General features: G+C 45.8%; 1 protein-coding gene and 1 long non-coding RNA gene across 2 annotated transcripts in view; both read left to right on the plus strand.

The window, feature by feature from the left end:
* The window catches only part of LOC132004952 (uncharacterized), a 123,120-nt gene extending 106,108 nt beyond the window's left edge, over positions 1-17,012 (plus strand). Inside the window, exons 5-7 of the mRNA XM_059381618.1 lie at positions 252-455; positions 6,349-6,453; positions 16,902-17,012. Of these exons, the coding sequence (XP_059237601.1) occupies positions 252-417 (166 nt within the window). The 3' untranslated portion in view covers positions 418-455; positions 6,349-6,453; positions 16,902-17,012. The remainder of the gene's footprint in view (positions 1-251; positions 456-6,348; positions 6,454-16,901) is intronic.
* A 314-nt stretch (positions 17,013-17,326) lies between these two features.
* LOC132004853 (uncharacterized) overlaps positions 17,327-20,806 on the plus strand; it is a 44,148-nt gene continuing 40,668 nt past the window's right edge. The window contains exon 1 of the long non-coding RNA XR_009400665.1: positions 17,327-17,401. This is a non-coding gene — a long non-coding RNA (uncharacterized LOC132004853). The remainder of the gene's footprint in view (positions 17,402-20,806) is intronic.

Here is a 20,806-nt window from a genome sequence, read left to right on the forward strand (position 1 = left end):
TGAGCTCTACAGGGCATTGGAGCACATGAAGACCAGGTTAGGCAGGAACATGGGTCCTGCTCAGACACCCACGCAGGCCGTGGGCCCCACCCTGTTGTCCCCTCTGACTTTTCCTCTTCCTTAGACCAGTTTTGATGAGGTGATGGGAACACCTGGATGGCACAGGATTCCTACTTTCTCCCCACCTGTTTATCAGCTTTTGAGAGACAAAAGTAAACAATCTGACTCCACTGTGCTCTTGTTTTTAACAGGAGAGGCTTTGCATCGAACTGTCTGCCCAGGGGACGGTGGTATGGAGCACAGAGTCATTTCACGGTGCTGCAGTCTCACAATCACGGGTGCCCACCCGTCCTGCTCTGTGCTTCCCGTGTGGCCCCCATGAGCACCTGCCTCCATGCCACAGCCACATCGTGCTAAGGCAGAGTTACAAGGGGCAACCACAAGTTCACGTGCAGGTAAGATCTTATGTCAGCTCGAGAAGAACTGCCCCTCCATGTCTTTGGGTCTGGAGATGTAAGGAACATGTACACAAAGCAGGGGGATCACAAGGAAGGAAGTAATTTCCCTGCCTTCCTGGGTGGATGAACCTTCTGGGGTCCACAGATGTTTCCCCTGGTAGCCTCAGTGGGCCTAAGCTAACCCTCAGTGTGGGGGTTTATATGAGAAAAGGGACTTGGAGTGGAGAGTCAAGTGTTGGAAGAGGCTGGGGTTCATGGTGGTCTTGGGCTTCGTTACTACATGCATGCATCAAGATTTGGGACCTAGAACCTGAAGGATGCCTTGACGCTGTGTGATGAAAGGGACATAGGGATTTTGCTGAGGATGTACCATGCACCAGACACTGTAGACAGAGGTGTCTCTGCGCTTGCCTTGCTCTTAGTGGCTCAGCATCCAGGGTTAGTGGCAGGACCACACACAGATGATTGCATGAGAGAATGCGGCTCAAAAGTTGGTCCCTGCCTGTCTAAATGGGTGGCTGGCTGGGACATTGAGAGAAATATGAACAAAGCATAGAAGTCAAAACAAAGGGGGGAAGAATTCACTTTCCTGGGGATAGGGTAGTAGATGCTTCCAGGGAGTGTGACACTGAGAACCTTGAGGCTTGGTGTCTAACCCTGGCATTGCCATGGGACACTCTGGGGGCCTGGGCCATATTTTTGCCAAGTCTGCTATTGACTAGACCAGAGGCTGTGCACATAGATGCCGGGTTGGTGAAATACTTGGGTGCGGTGTGCTGGGAGGGGCCGGCAAACTGACATGAGCATCCTTGCTAAATGGGGCACCTGCAGTCCTATCCTGGCCTTCTATACCACATGGCATTATGGGCCCAGTTGGCCCAGTTGGGCCTGGAGAATCTGGGAATTTGAACGTTTGTGAGAAATCTCCAAATTTTTAAGTGGCAAGTGTTTCAAATAAAAAGGAAGAACAGCACTGTATGGGGCAAAAACTCTGTGGGTCAGATTTGTAATTCTTGGCCTGGGGACTAGGTGCTCTCTGAGGTTTTCCCCAAGTTGTTGGTTTGGGAATTAGTGTCAGGCTGTGATTCTCTGTGGTGCAGAAATTCTGCCAATGAGGTCAGAATGCACAGTGAAGTACCCTTTGCCAGCTGGGCATATGGGGCCACCACATCCTCCAGAAAACCCAAGGATAGCACCCAGACCCAGTCTTACTCCCTCATCAGATAGCCCTACCCTCATTTGTTCATTCATTCGATAAATAATTACCAAAGCCTTTTTGTGCCAGATTCATTATGAATACAACTACTTTTCAGGATTTTCTAAGGTTCTCCATGTAAATGGATTCGTCAACCAGGTAATACTGCACGCTTCTCTTTTGGTTGGGAATGCAAGGTTACCTTAAGGTTGTGGAACCCTTCAGGACCCAGGGGCTGCTGGCCTGGAGACCAGGGGGCAAGCCGATCCCAGCTCTGCAGCTTTGAAAGTGTGCACACTCTGCTCATGGAGTCTGGCCCAGCTTTCCTGCCCTCCTCGGGGCGGGGCCAAGTCTGGGCGCTGGCAGTGTGAGGGCGAAGCCGTGGAGCAGCCAGCGGCTGAGAGGTGCACCTGGCCAGGCAAGCCCTCTGGAGTGGCCACTTCCCGGCTGCAGTAATTCATCACAGGCGGGCTCACAGATGTACTTAAGAAAGAAGGGATGATCTATTTTGTACATGCTCCTTAAAGGGATTCCATTTTAGCTCCAATTGTAATTTTTACCTTTTTCAGGGGAATTTATTGACACAGTGCCTAGCTAAGCCCTAGTTTTTGCCATCCTCCTTTTGTCTGCAAGCACACTCACCAGCGCTTAATTTGTCATAGCCCTGGAGGTATCAGAACTAATGAGCTTTGTTTGAATAGACTTTTTCCAGTTCATCTAGCACACTTTGGGGTAATCACTCAGTTTCTGTTTGCTTCGGATCCGAGGCATTGTGGGAAATATACGGAAATAATGGTTAAAAAAGCAGTATAAATTGGTAACAGCCACATTTTCTGCAAAGCCCTGAAGATGTTATTTTTTTAATTTCCCCACTTATTGAAGTATTGAGAGTGCTCTAAGTACGACCATTACAATATAATATCAGAGGAGAATCTGATAAAATGCTATTTTTCAATTAGCCAGGAGTTTATACTTTGCCTTCTTTAAGCAGTTCATAGCTAACAAATCTTTAAACAATCTAACCTCTTAAGGTTTGGAAGTGGACAGATAATAACCGTGAACACATAACAGTGTGTCAGCACTGAGAATTTAAAAATCTATTACAGGGATTACATACAGGAATGCTTTTTATTGGCCGGACAATTGCATTTCCATTTTTCCAAGGCAGCGCCTCACAGTCCCTGTGATGCCACCAAGCACGTGGTGGAAGGTTTAGGGAGTGAAGCTTGGGAGCCGGGGCTGCACACACAGTGCAGGCAGGGCTGGGGGTTCAAGGATCTTGAACCCCCACTTCCTAGGGACTGCTGTCATCTGTGCCATCAGGCTTGGCAGGCTGAGTCTAGGATAGGCCTTCCTTTTTAAAGGATTATGATGCATGTTCCCCATGACTAGAGATGTGGTTTTGAGGATTGCTTAGATCTGTGAAATGGGTCAAGGTGTGGTTAAACCTTTGATTACCCCAGAGTCCCTGCTTTGGGTCGGGGTGCGGGAGGAGGGTGCCTTTCCAAAATGTGGTGGGGAAGAGAATCCACCTCCATTCTGGGGGCCACCTCCTGCAGATTTCTGAAATCAAATGAAAGAAGCGGAGAGACATAGTGGCCTCCCCTCACCAGCGATGCTGGATGGCCTTTCCCTGTGGGGAGAGGCAGGAGTGGGTGTACATGGGTATGCCCAGTGCAAATTGCCCTTGGTGGGCAGGGCGTGTTAGCTCTGGGCTGGATGTAGAGGGTGGGCCTTGCTGTTACATAGTGGTGGTTGTAGTGAGCATGCTAAACCATCAGCCTGTCCAGCTAGCTATGGTCTAGACGAACCTGCAGTTACTTTCAGCTCTCACAGTATCCCCATGGATCAGGCAAGATTCCTCAGCTCCGTTTTGTAAACAAGGAAACTGGGAGTCTGAACTGGTAGGCATCCTGCCCCTTGATCACAGGGTGGAAAGCAAAAGGGGCATGACTTGAACTCGGTGCTTTCAATTTTGTCATGCCTTCCCAATCCTCCTTGTGTGACACTTCTAGGGCTAGTAAGTATCACCACCAGCAGCCACAGCAAATTCTCACCCGTGCCCCTGGAACCCGAGACCCAACGCCTGGCTGTGTGGGGTGTCCTAAGGTGAGGAAGAGGCCCCGATCTCTGGGGACAGAACTCCAGTGACAGAGCAGATGCCGAGTGACAGTACAGGAAGCAGTGGCAGTGGAGGTGGGGGTGGGAGGGTGCATCGAGGGCCAACATCCCAGTCTGAGGCAGCATGGGGACAGCTGCCTTCATCTCTCCAGGAGCTTTGCTCCCTTTAGCACCAGGCTTGAGGAGGCTTTGTCCTTGGAGAGCCACTGACAGTGGGCTGAGGACTCCTGCTACGGAATTCATCTGGAAAGGCAGAGGTGGAAGGTTGGGTCCAGGGCTGCCAGGTGAGGAAGAGTGTGGGCAGTTCTGGGGTGCCGAGGATCCATGCAGGATCCTGGGGAGCCAGAGACATGGTGACATTTGCATTTGGAGCTGTCACTCTAGAGTCTTCAAGGGGAATGGGTCAGAGAGGCTGAGGTTGCACAGGGGAGAGCAGGGAGGTTTTCTGGGCCCATCTCTTCACCTGCAGGATGAGGTTGTTTGACAGATGTCTTAGGCACTGCTGTGTAACAAACACCCTCAAACCTGTGCCTTAAAGAAACCACTATTCTGGGGGTTGCTAGGCAATTCTACTGCCTTTGCCAGTCTCATGGTTTCTGCTAGGCTTGCTCACACACACGTGTAGAGAGCTGGAGGGCTCCAGGCAATGGATGGTCTGGGTTGGCCTCACCTGAATGTCTGGGGCTGTCCGGCCATCAGCAGGGGCACCTCTCTTCTTGCCCTGTGGGCTCCCATCTTGCAGCGCCCGAGAGGGTGACAGACCGGACAGTGCGCACAGACCCTCTCCTTTCTCTACTTCTGCCAAGGCTGGGCCTCAATCTGACCCTACAATTTATGCTGACCTGCAGAAGCTGACTCTCTCCATGTGTGGGCTGGGAGTGAGCTCTGTGATTTTAATGATAGCTATTATTATGATTGAAACCACAGTTACTCACATAGTTCCTATTTTAAAGGGTAAAAGGAAGAACACAGGGAAAATTCCACATTGCAAATATTCTTAAGTTTCTTCTTAAAATAAGTGTCAAAACCACATTAAGAGGGATTAACTCTATAATTTTGCTAGTCCTGAAGAACAGCACGTCAGCAGGAAACCCTGATGCATGTGTGCTGCCTCAGGCTTTCCAAATGCTGTCACCTGTGTTCTATCTTTTGAGCACCCAAACCAACCTTGAGAGGAAGATGGAAGGGATATTATTTAACTTCCATTTAGGGTTTAAAAAAATGGAAACCTAAAGAAAGGACTGTCCAAGGTTGGTTGCACAGTAGGGCCTTGGACTCTAGGGTTGAGTTTCTTTCCACTTTGCCTCACGATCCCTACTACTCATCAGTAGTGGCCCACTATGACCCCTGGATCTTTCTCTTTTCTAATGAAACTTATTTGGCTCTTATTTAACAATGTGATGCATTGCTTCTGGCAACACATGTTCTCCTAGAAGACTAAGCTTTGGATTGTGAGGGATCCAATAGCTAATTTGAAATGAAAATCATCCTATTTGCATTGTCATTTTGAGTCTCTCTAAGGTACATTGCCAAGGACAGGGCCGATAAAAATACCCTGTGAACTTTATCTCTGAGCATCTCTCTGTAATTGAGATGGGGTATTCTTTCTTCTGGAATTTTTCAGAGATGACCACGCATACAACCTCTAAACAGCTATGTTCAAGCAAGTTTTCCTGTAATTTGAGATTTGTTCCCCCCATGTTTTCTGAAGGCCTTGAGAACATTCTGCTGGAGTTTCCCCTTCTAACCCTGCAGATGCCTTTGCATGCTTCTGAGTGTGATTCCTCCAGCACACCCAGCCACATGGGGGAGCTCAGAGGGAGCTCAGGAGTTCCAGTCAGGCAGGTAGCGCCCTCATGTCTGAGGATGGCAGACCTTTCCCTCCTCCGAGGTCTAGCAAAGCCCCTGTGAACACGGAGATATTCAGGGCTCTTCCACTCTGGGGACCAGAGAGCGAGCCCTAGAGTGGCATTCTCATCTCACATTGGTCACTAACTTGCTGTGAGATTTTCTGTAAGTCACTCCACCTCTCTGATCCTCCATTTCCTCATTGTAAGTCCACACTCTGATTCTGACTCTACAAGGGGTATTGCTTGAGAGGGTGAATGGGGTATGCAGGGAAGGATTGTCTTTTCCTGCCTGGAAGAGAATTTGCTTATTCAACTGAATTCACAGCATCCTGTCCTGTCAGGAGGGGTGGTTTGGAGGTATTAACGTGGATGTCAATTGGTTCCAATTTTGTGTAATCCACGGCAAGACAGACATTCTGTTAATTTCACAGAGTGAATTCTTGCAGCTTAAATCATGATGCAGAGTGAAAAAAATGTTGTAGATAAATATTGCCTGAACTCACTCAAACTTGTGATATCATAAAAAATGCTTTCTTAAGTTGTTAAACCCTGAGCTCTCTGATTCATAGATTCCCAAAGCCAACCCTTCTGTTTTCTCTTTAGTACTTTGAGCTTATAGAATATAATCCCTTGGATGACGACAAAACCAGAATAGTTCATAATACTGATCACTTATAAGGCCCTTTCTCAAATGCCATCTCATTTTGTTGGCACAACAACCCAGGTGGCTTGGCGCAGTGAACCGACGGAGATTCCTTCCCCTCACAGTCACCTGGGGATGTGCAGATGAAAGGGGCTCCTCCCTGGGCCTCTCCCCACCTGGAGGAAGGTGAGTGTTTATTTTCACGAGATTCAAATGACAGAAGCATCAAAAGTAATGGCTCCCTATTTTTGATTCTGGGAGGAGCCTTTGGGAATTGATTTCCCAGGCAGGGGCAGTCAGGACTGCAGCCCTTGCCTGTGAACCTGGACTTGCAGGTGCCTGGGCCTCACAGCCTGTATCCCACCACCATCCCTGCACCGCATAGATTACAAGCTCCTGACGGTAGGAACCAGATGCTCTAATTTTCTTATGTTCCCCCTTTCCCCAACCAGAGCCTACTAAATGCATCTTGAAACTCTTACAGAGGGAGTTTCTTTCTTTTTTAAAAATTACTATGATTATTTTACTTTTTATTGATTTCATTTTCTAAAAAGAAGAGATTGTATTTCTTTATTTAAGATGGGCAGAGGGAGAGACCATCTTTTTTTTTTTTTTTAAAGATTTATTTATTTATTTGACAGACAGAGATCACAAGTAGGCAGAGAGGCAGACAGAGAGAGAGGAGGAAGCAGGCTCCCTGCTGAGCAGAGAGCCTGATGCGGGGCTCGATCCCAGGACCCTGAGACCATGACCTGAGCCGAAGGCAGAGGCTTAACCCACTGAGCCACCCAGGCGCCCCGAGACCATCTTTTTATAAAAACTATTTTTATTAACATATAATGTATTATTTGCCCCAGGGGTACAGTTCTGTGAATCGTCAGGCTTATCCACTTCTCAGCACTCACAATAGCACATACCCTCCCCAATGTCCATAACGCAACCACCCTGTCCCTACTCCCAGCAACCCTCAGTTTGTTTTTTGAGATTAAGAGTCTCTTATGGTTTGCCTCCCTCCTAGTCCCATCTTGGTTCATTTTTCCTTCCCTACCACCCAGCCGCCTCACTCTGCCTCTCAAATTCCTCATATCAGGGAGATCATATGATAATTGTTTTTCTCTGATTGACTTATTTGGCTCAGCATAATACCCTCTATTTCCATCCATATCATTGCAGATGGCAAGATTTCATTTCTTTTGACGGCTGCATAGTATTCCATTGTGTATATATACCACATCTTTATCTATTCATCTGTTGATGGAAATCTAGGTTCTTTCCATAGTTGGGCTATTGTGGACATTGCTGCTATAAACATTCAGGTGCATGTGCCCCTTGGGATCACTACATTTGTATATTAAGCAGATTCCATGCCAAGTGCTGAGCCCAATGCAGGGCTTAATCTTAGGACCCTGAGATCATGACCTGAGCTGGAACCAAGAGTCAGATGCTTACCTGACTTGGACCAACCAGGTAACAGTTCAAAAGGGCCTTGCATGGCTATCCTGAGGTGGGAGGTCTGTGGCTCGAGGCTGACCCTAGTCTTTGCTCACTGTCTAAACGGTCGCATAAGCCTAAAAAGAGCAAGGACTCATCCTGAATATTCATTCGGTTCTTTGACATTTATGAACAGCAGATTTAATTATTCCAGCACCTGTAAGGCAGATGGAATAAACTATCTTTCTAGATGCACCAGCTTTTCTAGAAGCTCTGGGCTCCTATGACTCGCCCAAGGTACCAGGGCAACTGTGTGGTTTGGGTTCTGCTTGTTTGCTTAGCCCAAGGTGGAGCATAACTGATTCAGGGTGTGAACAAGGTGCTCTGCAGAGACCCCTGAGTTCCTGTAATTGCTGCCGTAGCTCTCAGAGGGTCAGGAGAGCTAGGACGGGAGAAGCCAGGGGGTGGGAGCTGAGTGTTTTCTAGCAATCAGCAGTGAGTTATCAGTTGCTTTGGGAGACATTGGGCTGGGAACCCAGCCCAACACCTTCCCTCCCTCCTCACTCTATAAAGGGTTACTGATGGGCACCAGCAGGAAGCAGCTTGAGGGGTACCCCACAGTTGCTGAGCACATCTTTCTCTCTCTAATACATGCCATTGAGCTGCTTGGGGTGGTGGGCAAGTCCGTCTAGAGAGGGAGTACAGCACAGCCGGCAGGAGCAGAGGCATGGAAGCTGGCCTTACACACACTGGAGTCCGGCCCGCCCAGGGGCTAGGGGTGGTCAGGGCCTGTACACTTGAGTGCACATCTTGGACTCACAGGTTTTTAGGCATGTATCTAACTTCTCCATAAGCCCACTGATTAGGAAAAAAAGGAAAGTGAACCAAGGTTGGTTCTAGAACCTGAATGCAATGTGGGAATGGACCCTGAGCTGGGCCAAAACCCACAGGACCTCCTAGGTCATGAGTGTTCTTGGTCACTCTGTTGTGCTCTTGGGGAATGACTAGTGCAAGGGGTGGGAGGAATTCAGGCTCTGCTGTTCCAGTGTCCTTTTGACCAGGGGTTTGGGGGAGGGGGTGGTCTAACATGTCTCCTTTATAACGTTCAGCAATGATAATGCTTATATCCATCCTGGGTGTGGGCCTGAAGCCACAAGCTGGGAGCCCTGGGCTGGATTTGGCCACCGGAGTATTTTTTTATTTAGCCAGCAGAGTAGTTCTTTTGTTTACTTTAAAAAAGGGAACCAACGTTTAAAAAAAACGAAGAAATTGTCAGAAAACGTCCAGATTTCCAGCTTTCATATAAAATTCAGACTATCTGGCCATGTGGAGCGGTTTTTCTTTGCAGGACTGTCTATTCGAACAGGGCTACAGCTGCCCCCCTTCAAAGGGATTAGGTGTTTCAAGTTAGCCACAGTCCCCACTGCCCCCTAGTGTCCCTGAAATGGGGGAACAGAGTCAGACGCTGTCTATACTGTGCTCGCATTGTGGGTTTCGCACAGGAGGTGAAGGACTATCTGTTTCCATGTCTTTCCCCAAAGAGGGAGCAGGAGATAGTTTCTTCCTAAACAGTCTTTCTCTTTCTGTGACCTTCATGGGCCCAGCAGTCATTTGCTCATGAGACCATGGGGATAAACAGACTTGCTCAGATGAGAGTGGGGTGAAGAGAAGCTGCTGTGACCCAACATCTCCAGATGTGTTTAAGAGATCTTCAAGGATAAGGATGGGGGGATTCAGCAGAGACAGGTGGTGAGGACCCGGCTGAAGTCAGGTACAGCTTAGTAAGGCATAGCTGGTTGAGGGCAGTTTGGGGTTTCACCAGCACCTCGAGGCGGTTGCTCAGAATCTAAGAGTTCATTAGGTGAGGCTCAATTTGCAAATCTTAAAATGACAGTTTCTCACTTGGCAATCTCTGGTGTTAATAAGTCGGTTACGAATGCAGGGTTAAATGAAGCAGGCACCCAGCTTGTGCGTGTGCGTGTGCGTGTGTGTTGTGTGTGTGTGTGTGTGTGACACACCATGTGTGGTTTCTTGGAGTCGGGAAAAATCTGTCAGCCTTTCTAATACTGACTTAGTTTTGACAACAGAATAAGATGTATTTTGAACACATGCACGTCCTGCCTTTTCCAAAGGGGGGCTAATGAGTGTGGGTCCCCGGAAGGAGGGAGGGTGTGGCTGGGTTTCCTTCTGGGGTATTTGCTTGTTGAGCTTCTTCTGGGGACAAAGGGTCTGGGCATCTGTGGGCCACCTGGGCTCTGATGGCCTCTTGGGCTAGTCTCGAGGGCCAGAGAGGGCTGCGGAACTCCTTTGGACATTGAGCTTTCTTGTTAAAGGCATTTCAAAAGCCAAATCTCTCCCCCATCCCCGCCGCTCCTCCCAAGATGGTTCTGCAACTCCATGTGAAATGGGAAGCAATTTGGTCAGAGTGGCCTATAGAATAGAATAAATCCTTTAAACCAATTGTATAAAAATGCAAATTTAAGGCAAGCAATTAAAAACACATAGAAATGAGAGATTTGGATTTTGCAGAGCTAGCTTTCTGCAGCCACTGTCAGATCTCTGTGCAATTTATCTGGATTCCGTCAGTGGTGACCAGACTGGATTTTGATAAAGAGCCGCAAACCTGTCCTTCTCCAGCTTCTGTGACTTGCCACACACTCCATTCAGGCTGGAGCGTCCGCACAATCCCTTGCATAATTTGGACTTAATCATTTGTACTTCACAGCCTCTGAGAGGCCTCAGACTTGGGAGGTGGGGACAGATTTGGCTTTTTAATCGCCTTGTATATTGTGTAGCTCGAGATAAATGACACCGACTGTCTGAAAACTACATTCTTGCTTCTGATGCAAAACTGTAATTAATTTTGTGCAGTGTTTCAGAATTGATCGTGGTCACTTGAATTTCTAATTTTTCATTCACTTCAAAGACCTGTTTTTTTTTTTTTTTTCCCTCTCTCTCCCTTTTCCTTAAAGGAATGTGCTCTGTGTCCGGGAGTGCGCTGCAAAGCTGGTGTACTAAATGATTCTCTTATGCCTCTTTTTCAGTAAGGTGAAACAGAGGTCAAGGCCTATGGCTGGTGTTTATCTCTTAGCGTGTATTCAGATGTATTTCCCGACCTATAGGAAATACTATCAAAACTTACTAAATTATAACTAAATAGTTTGGCGGCACTTTTGTATTGTAAAAGGCTCAAAAAGCTTCATTCACACATCCTATTCACTATAAGACAATTAAGCACAATTTAGGCAATAATTACCCTAATTAACTACACTATAATGTTTGTATTCAAGATTATAGCAACGTTGTATCACTTCGCTCTTTAAATAATAACAAGGTTTCCTAATTTCTCTGTATTGATAGTTGTTGTATGTGATTCTTTGTTTGGTATATTTCACTGTAAAAATATTTGTCAGTGAAAGATTGAACAATATGAATGAATTTGATTATGCTATTGTCAAAAGCCCCATGCATCACAATCCCTTGTTTTTAATCACTACTGTAAACCTTGCAGCCGGAGGGCATAGTTTTAATTTGGGTGTCTTACTAATGAAAAGAAAAAAATAATTGTTTTGCCAGGATTTAATAATAAGCAATAAAATCAGCCAACCAGATTTTACCTCTGCATTCAATCTCTTTTTTATTATAAAACATTTTTGTCCTTTTTTTAGATTACAGGCGTAGATACTGAACATTTTACTAATAAATATTTCAGTTTGCTTATGGAGGCTAATGCTGTCATCTGAATATGGAATTATATTTCTTTCATGCTTCATTATCATTTCATGGTAGTAATGACAGTGAGGCAATGGAATATTTACAGGCTTTTCAGAAGACATTTATCCAATACATTCCCTGAAGGGCACCTAGGCTTAAAGATACATTATCCTTTTGTAAAGCTCTGCCCAGAATCCCAATTCCTGAATCAACCAATCAGAACTTTTTTCCCCCTTTGACACTTAACCCAGTGATGAAACTTCCCTCCTCTCCACCCCCATTGGTGGGCCAATTATCCTGAAAGTTAAGAAAAACAGTCAGGGGGAGATGGGCCTGTGACATCAGTTTACACAGTCTGTGAAATGGGTATGTAACTCTTACCTTCACTGTTATCTTGGACCTTGGGTGTGACTTTGTTCCAGTTTTGTCTAAAGTGGTTCTTTCACTTCATTTATTTTCTAGATGGTTTCCAAGACTCTGGAGTTGTTTGTCTTATTAATTGATGCTGCTAGGATGGTTGTAGGTGGTAAATCTCAGGTCACGGGGGATCTAAAGGGAGCAAACCTGTCATTATGGCTTTGAATGATGGTTCTTCTGATGGGTGGGAAGGGGGGAACCACTGGGGAGGGGAGAAGTTTTCTGTGTTCCTGCTGTGGTCTTGGGGACCAAGGGCAGGGCCTCCCTTGTCCCACAGAGCAGGCATCTCACTCTAGCGAGCTTGGGGACCACAGACAGCTGGCAAGCGTGTGCCTGTCTAAGTGGGTGGCTGTTCCTTGGTTCCTGACAGCTGGATGAACACAGCCCCATGATCATAGAATCTCCTGATTTTTTTTCTTTTTTTGAATCTTCTGATTTTTTTTTAAGGGAAACCAGAAATCTGGATTTTTCCTGTGAAATTTCCTGATTTTTAAACATTGGCAATGATTTCAAATATTTTCAAACTACTCTGCAAATCAAATCAGACTGTGGGCTGTGTGGAGGACTGTGAGCTGCCAGGTGTGGGCCTGTAGTCGAGGGATGTGTTCTGGGCAAGCCATGGAGGTGGAGGAGGGGTATCCCTGTCCTGTTGCTCAGGTTGCCTGCTGCACAGGGTCACGCGGTCCCTGGGGGGTGCAGTCCTGCATTTGCCCCCACTCACCTTGCTCTGGGGACTGCAGGGCTATTGGCTTCTCTCCCTGGTCTCATTATTCTCACGGCTTAATTTGTCATTGTGCTTTGGAAAGGCATTTAGTGGCTAGTCTTGTGTGACTTTGATCTCTTCTAAAACCTTTTTCCGTGGACACGCTAACATCTGCCAGACTGTATGGATGCTTGTCTCATCCACATCTGTGTTCTCTTCAACACAGTTTGCTGCTTTCCCCCAGCCTTCAGAGCCCTGGGGCCCAAAGACCCTTCCTGAATGGTATTGAGCAGTTTCCGAGAAAAAGGCATCTTTGGAGCTATTTCCCAGCATTGAATGTAGGGAAGGAGCACTCAGATGCAGAAAATGTGGGAAAGCCTGTTGCTGCATGGGTCCCACTGTCTCCTGGGTGCCGGGGCGGGGGGTGCATGGGTGTGCTGAGTGCTCAGCAGGACTTTGCTGTAGGAATCTCCTTGGGACTCTCTGGTGCTGGGCTGATACTCAAGGGCAGATGGGAGGGAACAAGCTCTTTGGCAAAGGTGCTCTGTGTGATGCGGCCAAGATGCCTCGTGGCCCTGTCACTACGCCACTATCATGATGGCTGGAAGCTGGAGATGTGTTCAGAGGGGAGCGAGGGGTGTGTGCAGGACCCAGGTGCAGCTGCTGACACGGAGCCAGGTTGTGTTACGCTATGACTCTGAAGGGTCCCCGCCCGGTCCACTGGAACAGGATTGCTGCCGAGGGAGGACCCTGTCCTGCACCGAATCTTGCTGGCAGCCTAGCACCAGCAATTCAGAAGAAAAGAGTGAGAACCAAGCTTTCCCTGGGGAGAACGAGGACACTGGTTTCCTCAGGCTTGTCCTTCTGCAGACATGTCTATATTTAGGTTTCCATATGATTAAGAAGCAACAAGATGTGAGACTTTCTGGTCTATGAGAGAAGATGAGTCAGTCTGGCCGTAATTGATTTGAAAAAGAAAGCAGGGCTGGCTCCCCCCTCCTCCCCAAGTGCATTATGTTTTTCTGTTCTGGGATGGCTGCCAGGCCAGGTGGGAGAGGAGGACTTCCGAACTTGCACCGTTGTCTAGAAAAAGCCACAGCCAGGTCGTGGGGGGTTGCTGAGGCTCCACATTTTGGGAGCACGAAGGGAGAACTCTGGCGGGGGGGTCCTAATCTTTTCATGGTCCTGCCTTGGTATCCAGCCTGAGATTGACGCCCAGTTTCAGGTCTCATAGGCACCACTGCAGAATCTAGATGTGGTGGTTTCTCATTTACTCTGGTGATTTGGGCTCTGGGCTCAGGGGAAGGCAGAGTGTGAGGAGAGCCTGGATGGAGGAGTGGGGGGAGCACCACCTGTGTGTGTGGTGGTCCTGAGTTTGGAGTTCTGCTCTTTTGCTCTTTGCTCTCTGGTCACACCCTGGTCCTGTCCAGAGCACTTTCACAGAAACACCCCTAAAGGGATTGCCAGATGAAATCCAGGATGTTCAGTTCAATTTGAATTTCAGAAAACTAAAAACCAAAACCAAAACTAAAACCTGAATTTCAGATAACTAATCATTTTCTGTTTCAAACACATATGCAATACGCTAATATTAAATTTTTCCCTGTAGTATATTATTTTAGTGTTTCCTAACAGTACTTTAAAAATACATGTTATACATATTGGGGGACATATTTATGCTAAAAACTTTATTTGTTTATGTGAAATTGAAATTTCACCAGGCATCCTGAATTTTTATTTGCTAAACTTGGCCATACTGTCACTGAGACCATGCACTTGAGATACCTTGATTCTGCACAAGTCTACTTGAATAGGGAGACTTGACCTTTCTTGCGTAGCTTACAGGTATCTGTTTGGAAGCAGACAGAAAGTGGGTTACCCGTCCACAAATGCTTAAGCCAGTCGTCCACATTGCTCATCAAAAATCTCATTGGAGTTTTCTGGGCTGGGTGAATTTTTGCTTTATTCATCCCTAGAATTTTTGCTTTATTCATCCCTGTAGAATACAAGAAGGTGCCATGTCGAACACCTGTGCTAATGTCTCCCCATGTGTCCCTACTCTCCCCCAGGATCCACAAAGATCCCAGACACTGACTCTGCCCACCCAGTGCCCAGGCTGAACTCTGTTCAGGTTTGTGATCCCAGGGGCTTGCCAGGGGATGCCCTTCCTCTCTACTCTCCTCCTCTCACACACTGGCCTCAGCCCCAGAGAAGCCGGCTCTGCAGAGGCTGGGATGTGGGGAAAAGTCCCATGGGCTGCACAGAGCTTTTCAACCATGATTGCCGTGGGCCAGCAGAAACATTACCTTTGTTATTTGTTTCCGCCCATATTCTTTGAACTTGTCGCAAAAAAAACCTGTGTTATTTTTAGAACATCCAACCCTGATGAAGAGGAAATTCAATGCGTTAGGATCTTAGAGGCTTCTGCCAAGTGGGTCATGAGGACACCAAGGAAATTCACTCTTCAGTATTCAAAATATATTTCCAAACTCTTACCCACTGCTGGATAGGGGGAGGGGAAGACAATTATGGCATAAAAATCAAGTCATGATGATAAACGCGCCCAGTGAACCTAGTTCCTGTTTGCCAGGATCTGGACTCATCCAAGGGAATAAATCCCAGAGTGCAGTGTTGTTCACTGATCTTCAGTGAAATCCACCCCTTGCCCCCTGTGTGTATTTTCTCCCCCAGGACACTTTCTTGGCCTGGGTGTCCTGGTGCCACGTGGGGACGGACAGGGCCTTGTCTAGAACCACTCCAACCCAAAGGATGGCCTGCAGATCCCTGCTGTTTCAGAGAAAGGCTCTTGCCCTTGGGGTCATTGAACTTGGAAATGCTCCACACCCTGCCCACCACGGAAGGCCCAGGATGCTGGCGGAGGCCAAGGTTTGAGGCCCGCGGTCCGCTCCAGTGTCTGCTGGGCCACCCCCCAACTTCTCCCAGCCCGGGAAGGAGAGAGGCAGTTTGGAGAAGACACATCATATTTTTGACGTAGGGCTCCAATCACAAAAAGCAGTGACGGCTACTGCAAATGTATCGATTTGTTTTTCCTCCATAGACCCGTGTGCTGTTTGTAGGTAGAGGGGGAGAAAGCCGGCGAACACAGTAGAATCTACTTCTTAGAAGCCTGGGTTATCAAACTCATTAATCTACATGTCAAGAGGCTAGGAATGAATAATTGTGTGTAGAATTTATCTGCCAACATGATAGCTACTTTTCAGCTTTCTCCTCAGAGCTCCTTCATTGCGGCGCCCCTGATTATACGCTTTGTCTTCTCTGTGTGAACCTGCTGCGGTGGCGGAGCGATGGGACCCCGGGCCCCTGCAAGGGCGGTGGCTGGGATGCAGCAGACCCTTGGCCACCTCCTGCATCCCCCGGGCCTGGGCCTGAGCAGGGAGGTGTGGCCTAATGAGGGCACATGGTGGCCACCCCATCGGAACAGCAGCTAATTGGAAGGAAATGCAAAGCCTGCTCCGCGCAGGGTTCTCCTCTGATTCAGTGCAAGTCTGCTTACTGCCCACGTGGGGGCGGGTGGTGGGGTGCTCCTGGCACCTTTAGGGTCCTTTGTCCCCATCAGAGCTGAGGGCTTTGAGTGGGAGACGCTGGGGTCTGTTGGGTGGGCTAGGGTGGGCTTCCTAGACCCTGGCACTGTGGGCTGGAGGCTCACCCCCAAGGAAATTCACTAAGAGAAGAAATTCATAAAATAATTCATAAAAGAAGGTGCCAACCCCCGATAGGGGTTGGTAAATGGTCGGAGACTGACGGCAGAGGTTAGTCAGCCAAGGGACTCTCGGGGCTGAGCGGACAGGAGAGAACACACAGGCTTTAGGTTTGTAAGACAAGGTGGCCAGCACACCTTAAAGTTAGAGGGACCCACGAGGACCGGGTGCACCGGGCGCCACCCCTGGGGGCCCCTTGCCCATTGCCAGGGGTGGGCAGTTGCAGAGGGACAGTGTAGACAAGTGGTCTTTGCTTGGCCCTGTTGTCAGGTGCATCAAGTCCGTACTTTGCACAGTGACCCCCTTGCCAGGAGCATCCCCGGGCAGCCTCTGCCTTGTCAGCTACATTTATGATGTGCTCATAATTAAATGTCCGCCAAGCTCGCAGCGCGCTGACCACAGAGGGGCCATAAGCAGTGAGATAAATGAGACCGGGAGATGTAATATTGCTTCACTCGTGGGCTTCGGCTGATGTTAAAGATTGTCAGTGATAATTATTAATATGTGACCTGGTTGAGTCTTTACGTGAACAATCACAATTTTAATAAAGTGGTAAACTCCGCGCTCAGCCCGTGCGCATGTTCTGCATCAGACACCCTCACTTTATGCGTGTGGATTTTAGAACAGCCCTGCTTTCCTCTGTGTTGCAGGTGGTGTGATAACCCATTAGTGGAAACTTCCGCCCAAATACAAATAGATGCAAAGTCCGGCAACGACAAAGTGTGCCCTCTTCCATGCCCTCACGTGCTGCATGAGGAGAGGATGGGCACAGGCAGCGGGTGAGGAGTAGGCCCAGCTTTTGCTAACCGCAGGTGCAGCTGCTTCTTTCTGCCTAGCCAGGAGGGAGCACCTGGGGATGCCTACTGCTTGTGCTGGTGTTGGTGTAACTGACACCACTGGTGTCCTATCCAGAACCCTCCTCTCTTTTTACCAGCTTCTGTGTACTCTGCCCTTAGCAATCCCACATGCCAGCTTTCTCAGAAGGCTGCCTTTTTGGCTCTGGAAACTTTTGACCTGAGTGGGGAACTGGAACTACCTGGGGGAATTCTATCTTTCTCCTAGGACCCAGAATGGCCCATGGTCAAGGATTGTCTGCGCGGGAGGAAGAAGGCCGAGCTCTTCGCCTAGGAAGGGCAGCACAAACTTCAAGGTATAATTTATGATTTAACAAATGCTAGTCTAAATAATTGAGACCATGTTTGAAAAACCTAATTCAAATGTTAAAAAATAACTTGAAGATAAGTGATATTTTCAAATATATATGTAATGCAAAAATTAATAATCCAAATAGAAAATCTCAGTTCATGTAGCAGTGGTCTAAGGAGCATTTGGGGAAGAAACAATCTCATGGGGTCTAGAGGAAAAGAAGAAAAATGTGCTAACTACAGTGTGTTAAAAAGGAGAACCCAGAGACACAATTTCCCTTCCCTCTTTAAAAATTAAGGGCGCCTGGGTGGCTCAGTGGGGTGGGCCGCTGCCTTCGGCTCAGGTCATGATCTCAAGGTCCTGGGATCGAGTCCCACATCGGGCTCTCTGCTCAGAGGGGAGCCTGCTTCCCCCTCTCTCTATGCCTACTTGTGATCTCTCTCTGTCAAATAAATAAATAAAAAATCTTAAAAAACAAAAAAAAAAACCAAAAAAAAACCTTCATTCCTTTAAAAAAAATTAGGAAAATGCGGGAGTTAAACATAGAGGTTAAAGATTACTTTTGAAGCACTTAAAACCACTTAGTACTTGAATTCTAAACTGGATCAGGGCTTAATGAATACTATCACAAATAAAATAGATTTTAGAGATCAAGGATAGGACAGGAACGGAAACAAAAAAGCCAAGGGGGGAAATAAAAGCTAAAATAAGATAAACAAGATCATGCAAAATGAAGTAAGAAAATGTGGGGACAGAATACTGGCATCAGACAAAATAGAATTGAAGCCAAAAATGTTAGTTACAGCAGAGGAACTATTTTTTTTTTTGGATGAATGATGTATACTATTCATCATGAATGATGAATGATGCTGTCACTTGTAAATTCTTTTCTTAGATTTAGTCAATAAATACTGAGCCAGAGCTGGTGATTCAATGTTAAGCAAGGCAGATAGGATTCCTTGTCTTCACTGGGCTCACAGTCTCATAGACTGAACTAGTCATGGATGCTAACATGCCAAGTGACATTCGGGTGAAATATGGTAAGCAAATTATCAGGAGAAGAAGTAGAAAGATCCACGGTTGTACTAGAAAACTTTAAGACGTCTTTTTTGGTATTTGGCAGATTTTGTAGGCAAAGATTCCATGGCTTGAGGTGGTTTCAAATAATAAAATTGTTTCTTAAATTGAGATGTTTCTTAAAATGAGAGATTATATCAGAGCCCATGAAGTACTCATAAAACATATATTGGCTAGAAAGAGAGAATCTAACAATTCTCGGTAACTCTATCTTACAAAAGGAACAAAAAGCATCATTGAAAATCTTAATTATTTTAATTTAAGAAAATTATTAAAACCTCTCTGAAATAACTTCTAATTCAAAGAGGAAATCAAAGCAATACTGAGGGGCCATTAGGAAATAAGGACAATGATAATACCATCAATTGGAATTTGTGGTTTTGGTCAAAGCTACACTAAGAGGAAAATATATAGCCTTAAATACCAAATCATTAACATAGAATAAAAATACATGAATTAAGCATCCAACTCACAATAAATTAGAAGGACAACAACAAGATACACCTGGAAAGATATTGATAAAGACAAAGCAGAAGGTTTTTCAAAGAATAAGAGTGGGAGAAAGACATTTGAGAAGTTATTCAAGTGAAACAGAGTGAAAAAACACATGTGATAGCATTAGAAATAAAAGAGAAATATTCATATATTCCAAAAAGTTAAAAGATGGTAGAAAATATAGTATATATTAACATAGATGTGTTGAAATGGATGATTTTCTAGGAAATTTTATGTGATGAATTTTAATGGTAGAATAGTTGAATAACAAAGGAAGGAAGTGAAAAAAGTGTTAAAACAGATGCTTGAATAGGAAATTTATTTAAATCTCTTAAGGGGAAGAGGATGATCATGCAATAATTATAGATGGAAAGCTTCCCAATTCACTGTATAAAGCAAGCATAATTTTACAGTGAACCTAATAAAAGTAGTAAACAAAGCCTACAGGTCAACCTCCCTTGTAAACATAAATGTAAAAATCTGCATGTATTGCATGGAGCACTGGGTGGGGTGCATAAACAATGAATTTTGGAACACTGAAAAGAAATAAAAAATAAAAATTAAAAAAAAAACCCTTTGTATGTATATCTATGTCTTACTACATCTATATCTAAGCTTTATTGAGGTATAATTGAGATGCAGAAAATCTCATGCCTGTAATATATACATCTCAGTGTGATTAGACATATGCATATACCCGTGATACTGTCATTCTGTCACTACAGTCAAAGGACTAAATATATCCATCACCTCCAAACATTTCCTAATGTTCTTTCGTGTGTGTGTGTGTGTGTGTGTGTGTGTGTGTGTGTATTTGGTGGTAAAAACACTTAACATGACATCTGTCCTCTTAATGTATTTTAAAATATGCAATATAGTGTTGTTAACCATAAATACTCTGTTGTATAGCAGATCTCTAGAACTTGCTCATCTTGTATAACTGAAATTTTATACCAGTTGAATGACAGTTCCCCATTTCCTCGTCCTCTCAGCCTCTGGCACACATCCTTACATTTTCTGCTTCTATGCAGTTGACAATTTTAGATACCTCATCTAAGTAGAATCTTGTAGTGTTTATCCTCCTGTGACTGGCATATTTCACTTATAATATCCTCTGCATTCATCCCTGTTGTCAAAAATGGCAAGATTTCCCCCTCTCTCTCTCTTTTTGAGATTGAAAAGGCTTTTAATGAAAAGTTTAAATTACTCTTCCATCTTAAAAAAATGCTTTGTCAGTAGCCCTACAAATAGTGAACTCAGTAGAATTTTGGATTATGCAAAATATGATTCCATAAGTTTTAAGAAACATATTTCCAAGTAACTTTTCCCCTTGTACCAAACCAGTTTTTGAGTTTTTAAAAAATAATTTTTATTAACATATAATGTATTATTTACCCCAGGGTACAGGTCTGTGAATCATCAGGCTTACACAATTCACAGCATTCACCATAGCAATTACCCTCCCCAGTGTCCATAACCCAGCCACCCTATCCCTTCCTCACCACCCCCCACAACCCTCAGTTTGTTTCATGAGATTAAGAGTCTCTTATAGTTTGTCTTCTTCCTGATCCCATCTTGTTTCATTTTTTCCCTCTCTACCCCTACAACACCCATGACCCCTACCTTGCCTCTCCAATTCCTAATATCAGAGAGATCATATAATAATTGTCATTCTCTGATTGACTTACTTCACTTAGCATAATTCCCTCTAGTTCTATCCACATTGCAAATGGCAAGATGTCATTTCTTTTGATGGCTGCATAGTATGCCAAGTAATATAACACACACACATATATGCCACATCTTCTTTATCCATTCATTTGTTGATGGACATCTA

This window comes from Mustela nigripes, chromosome 17 (genome assembly GCF_022355385.1).
Source record: "Mustela nigripes isolate SB6536 chromosome 17, MUSNIG.SB6536, whole genome shotgun sequence".
Taxonomy (NCBI): Eukaryota; Metazoa; Chordata; class Mammalia; order Carnivora; family Mustelidae; genus Mustela; species Mustela nigripes.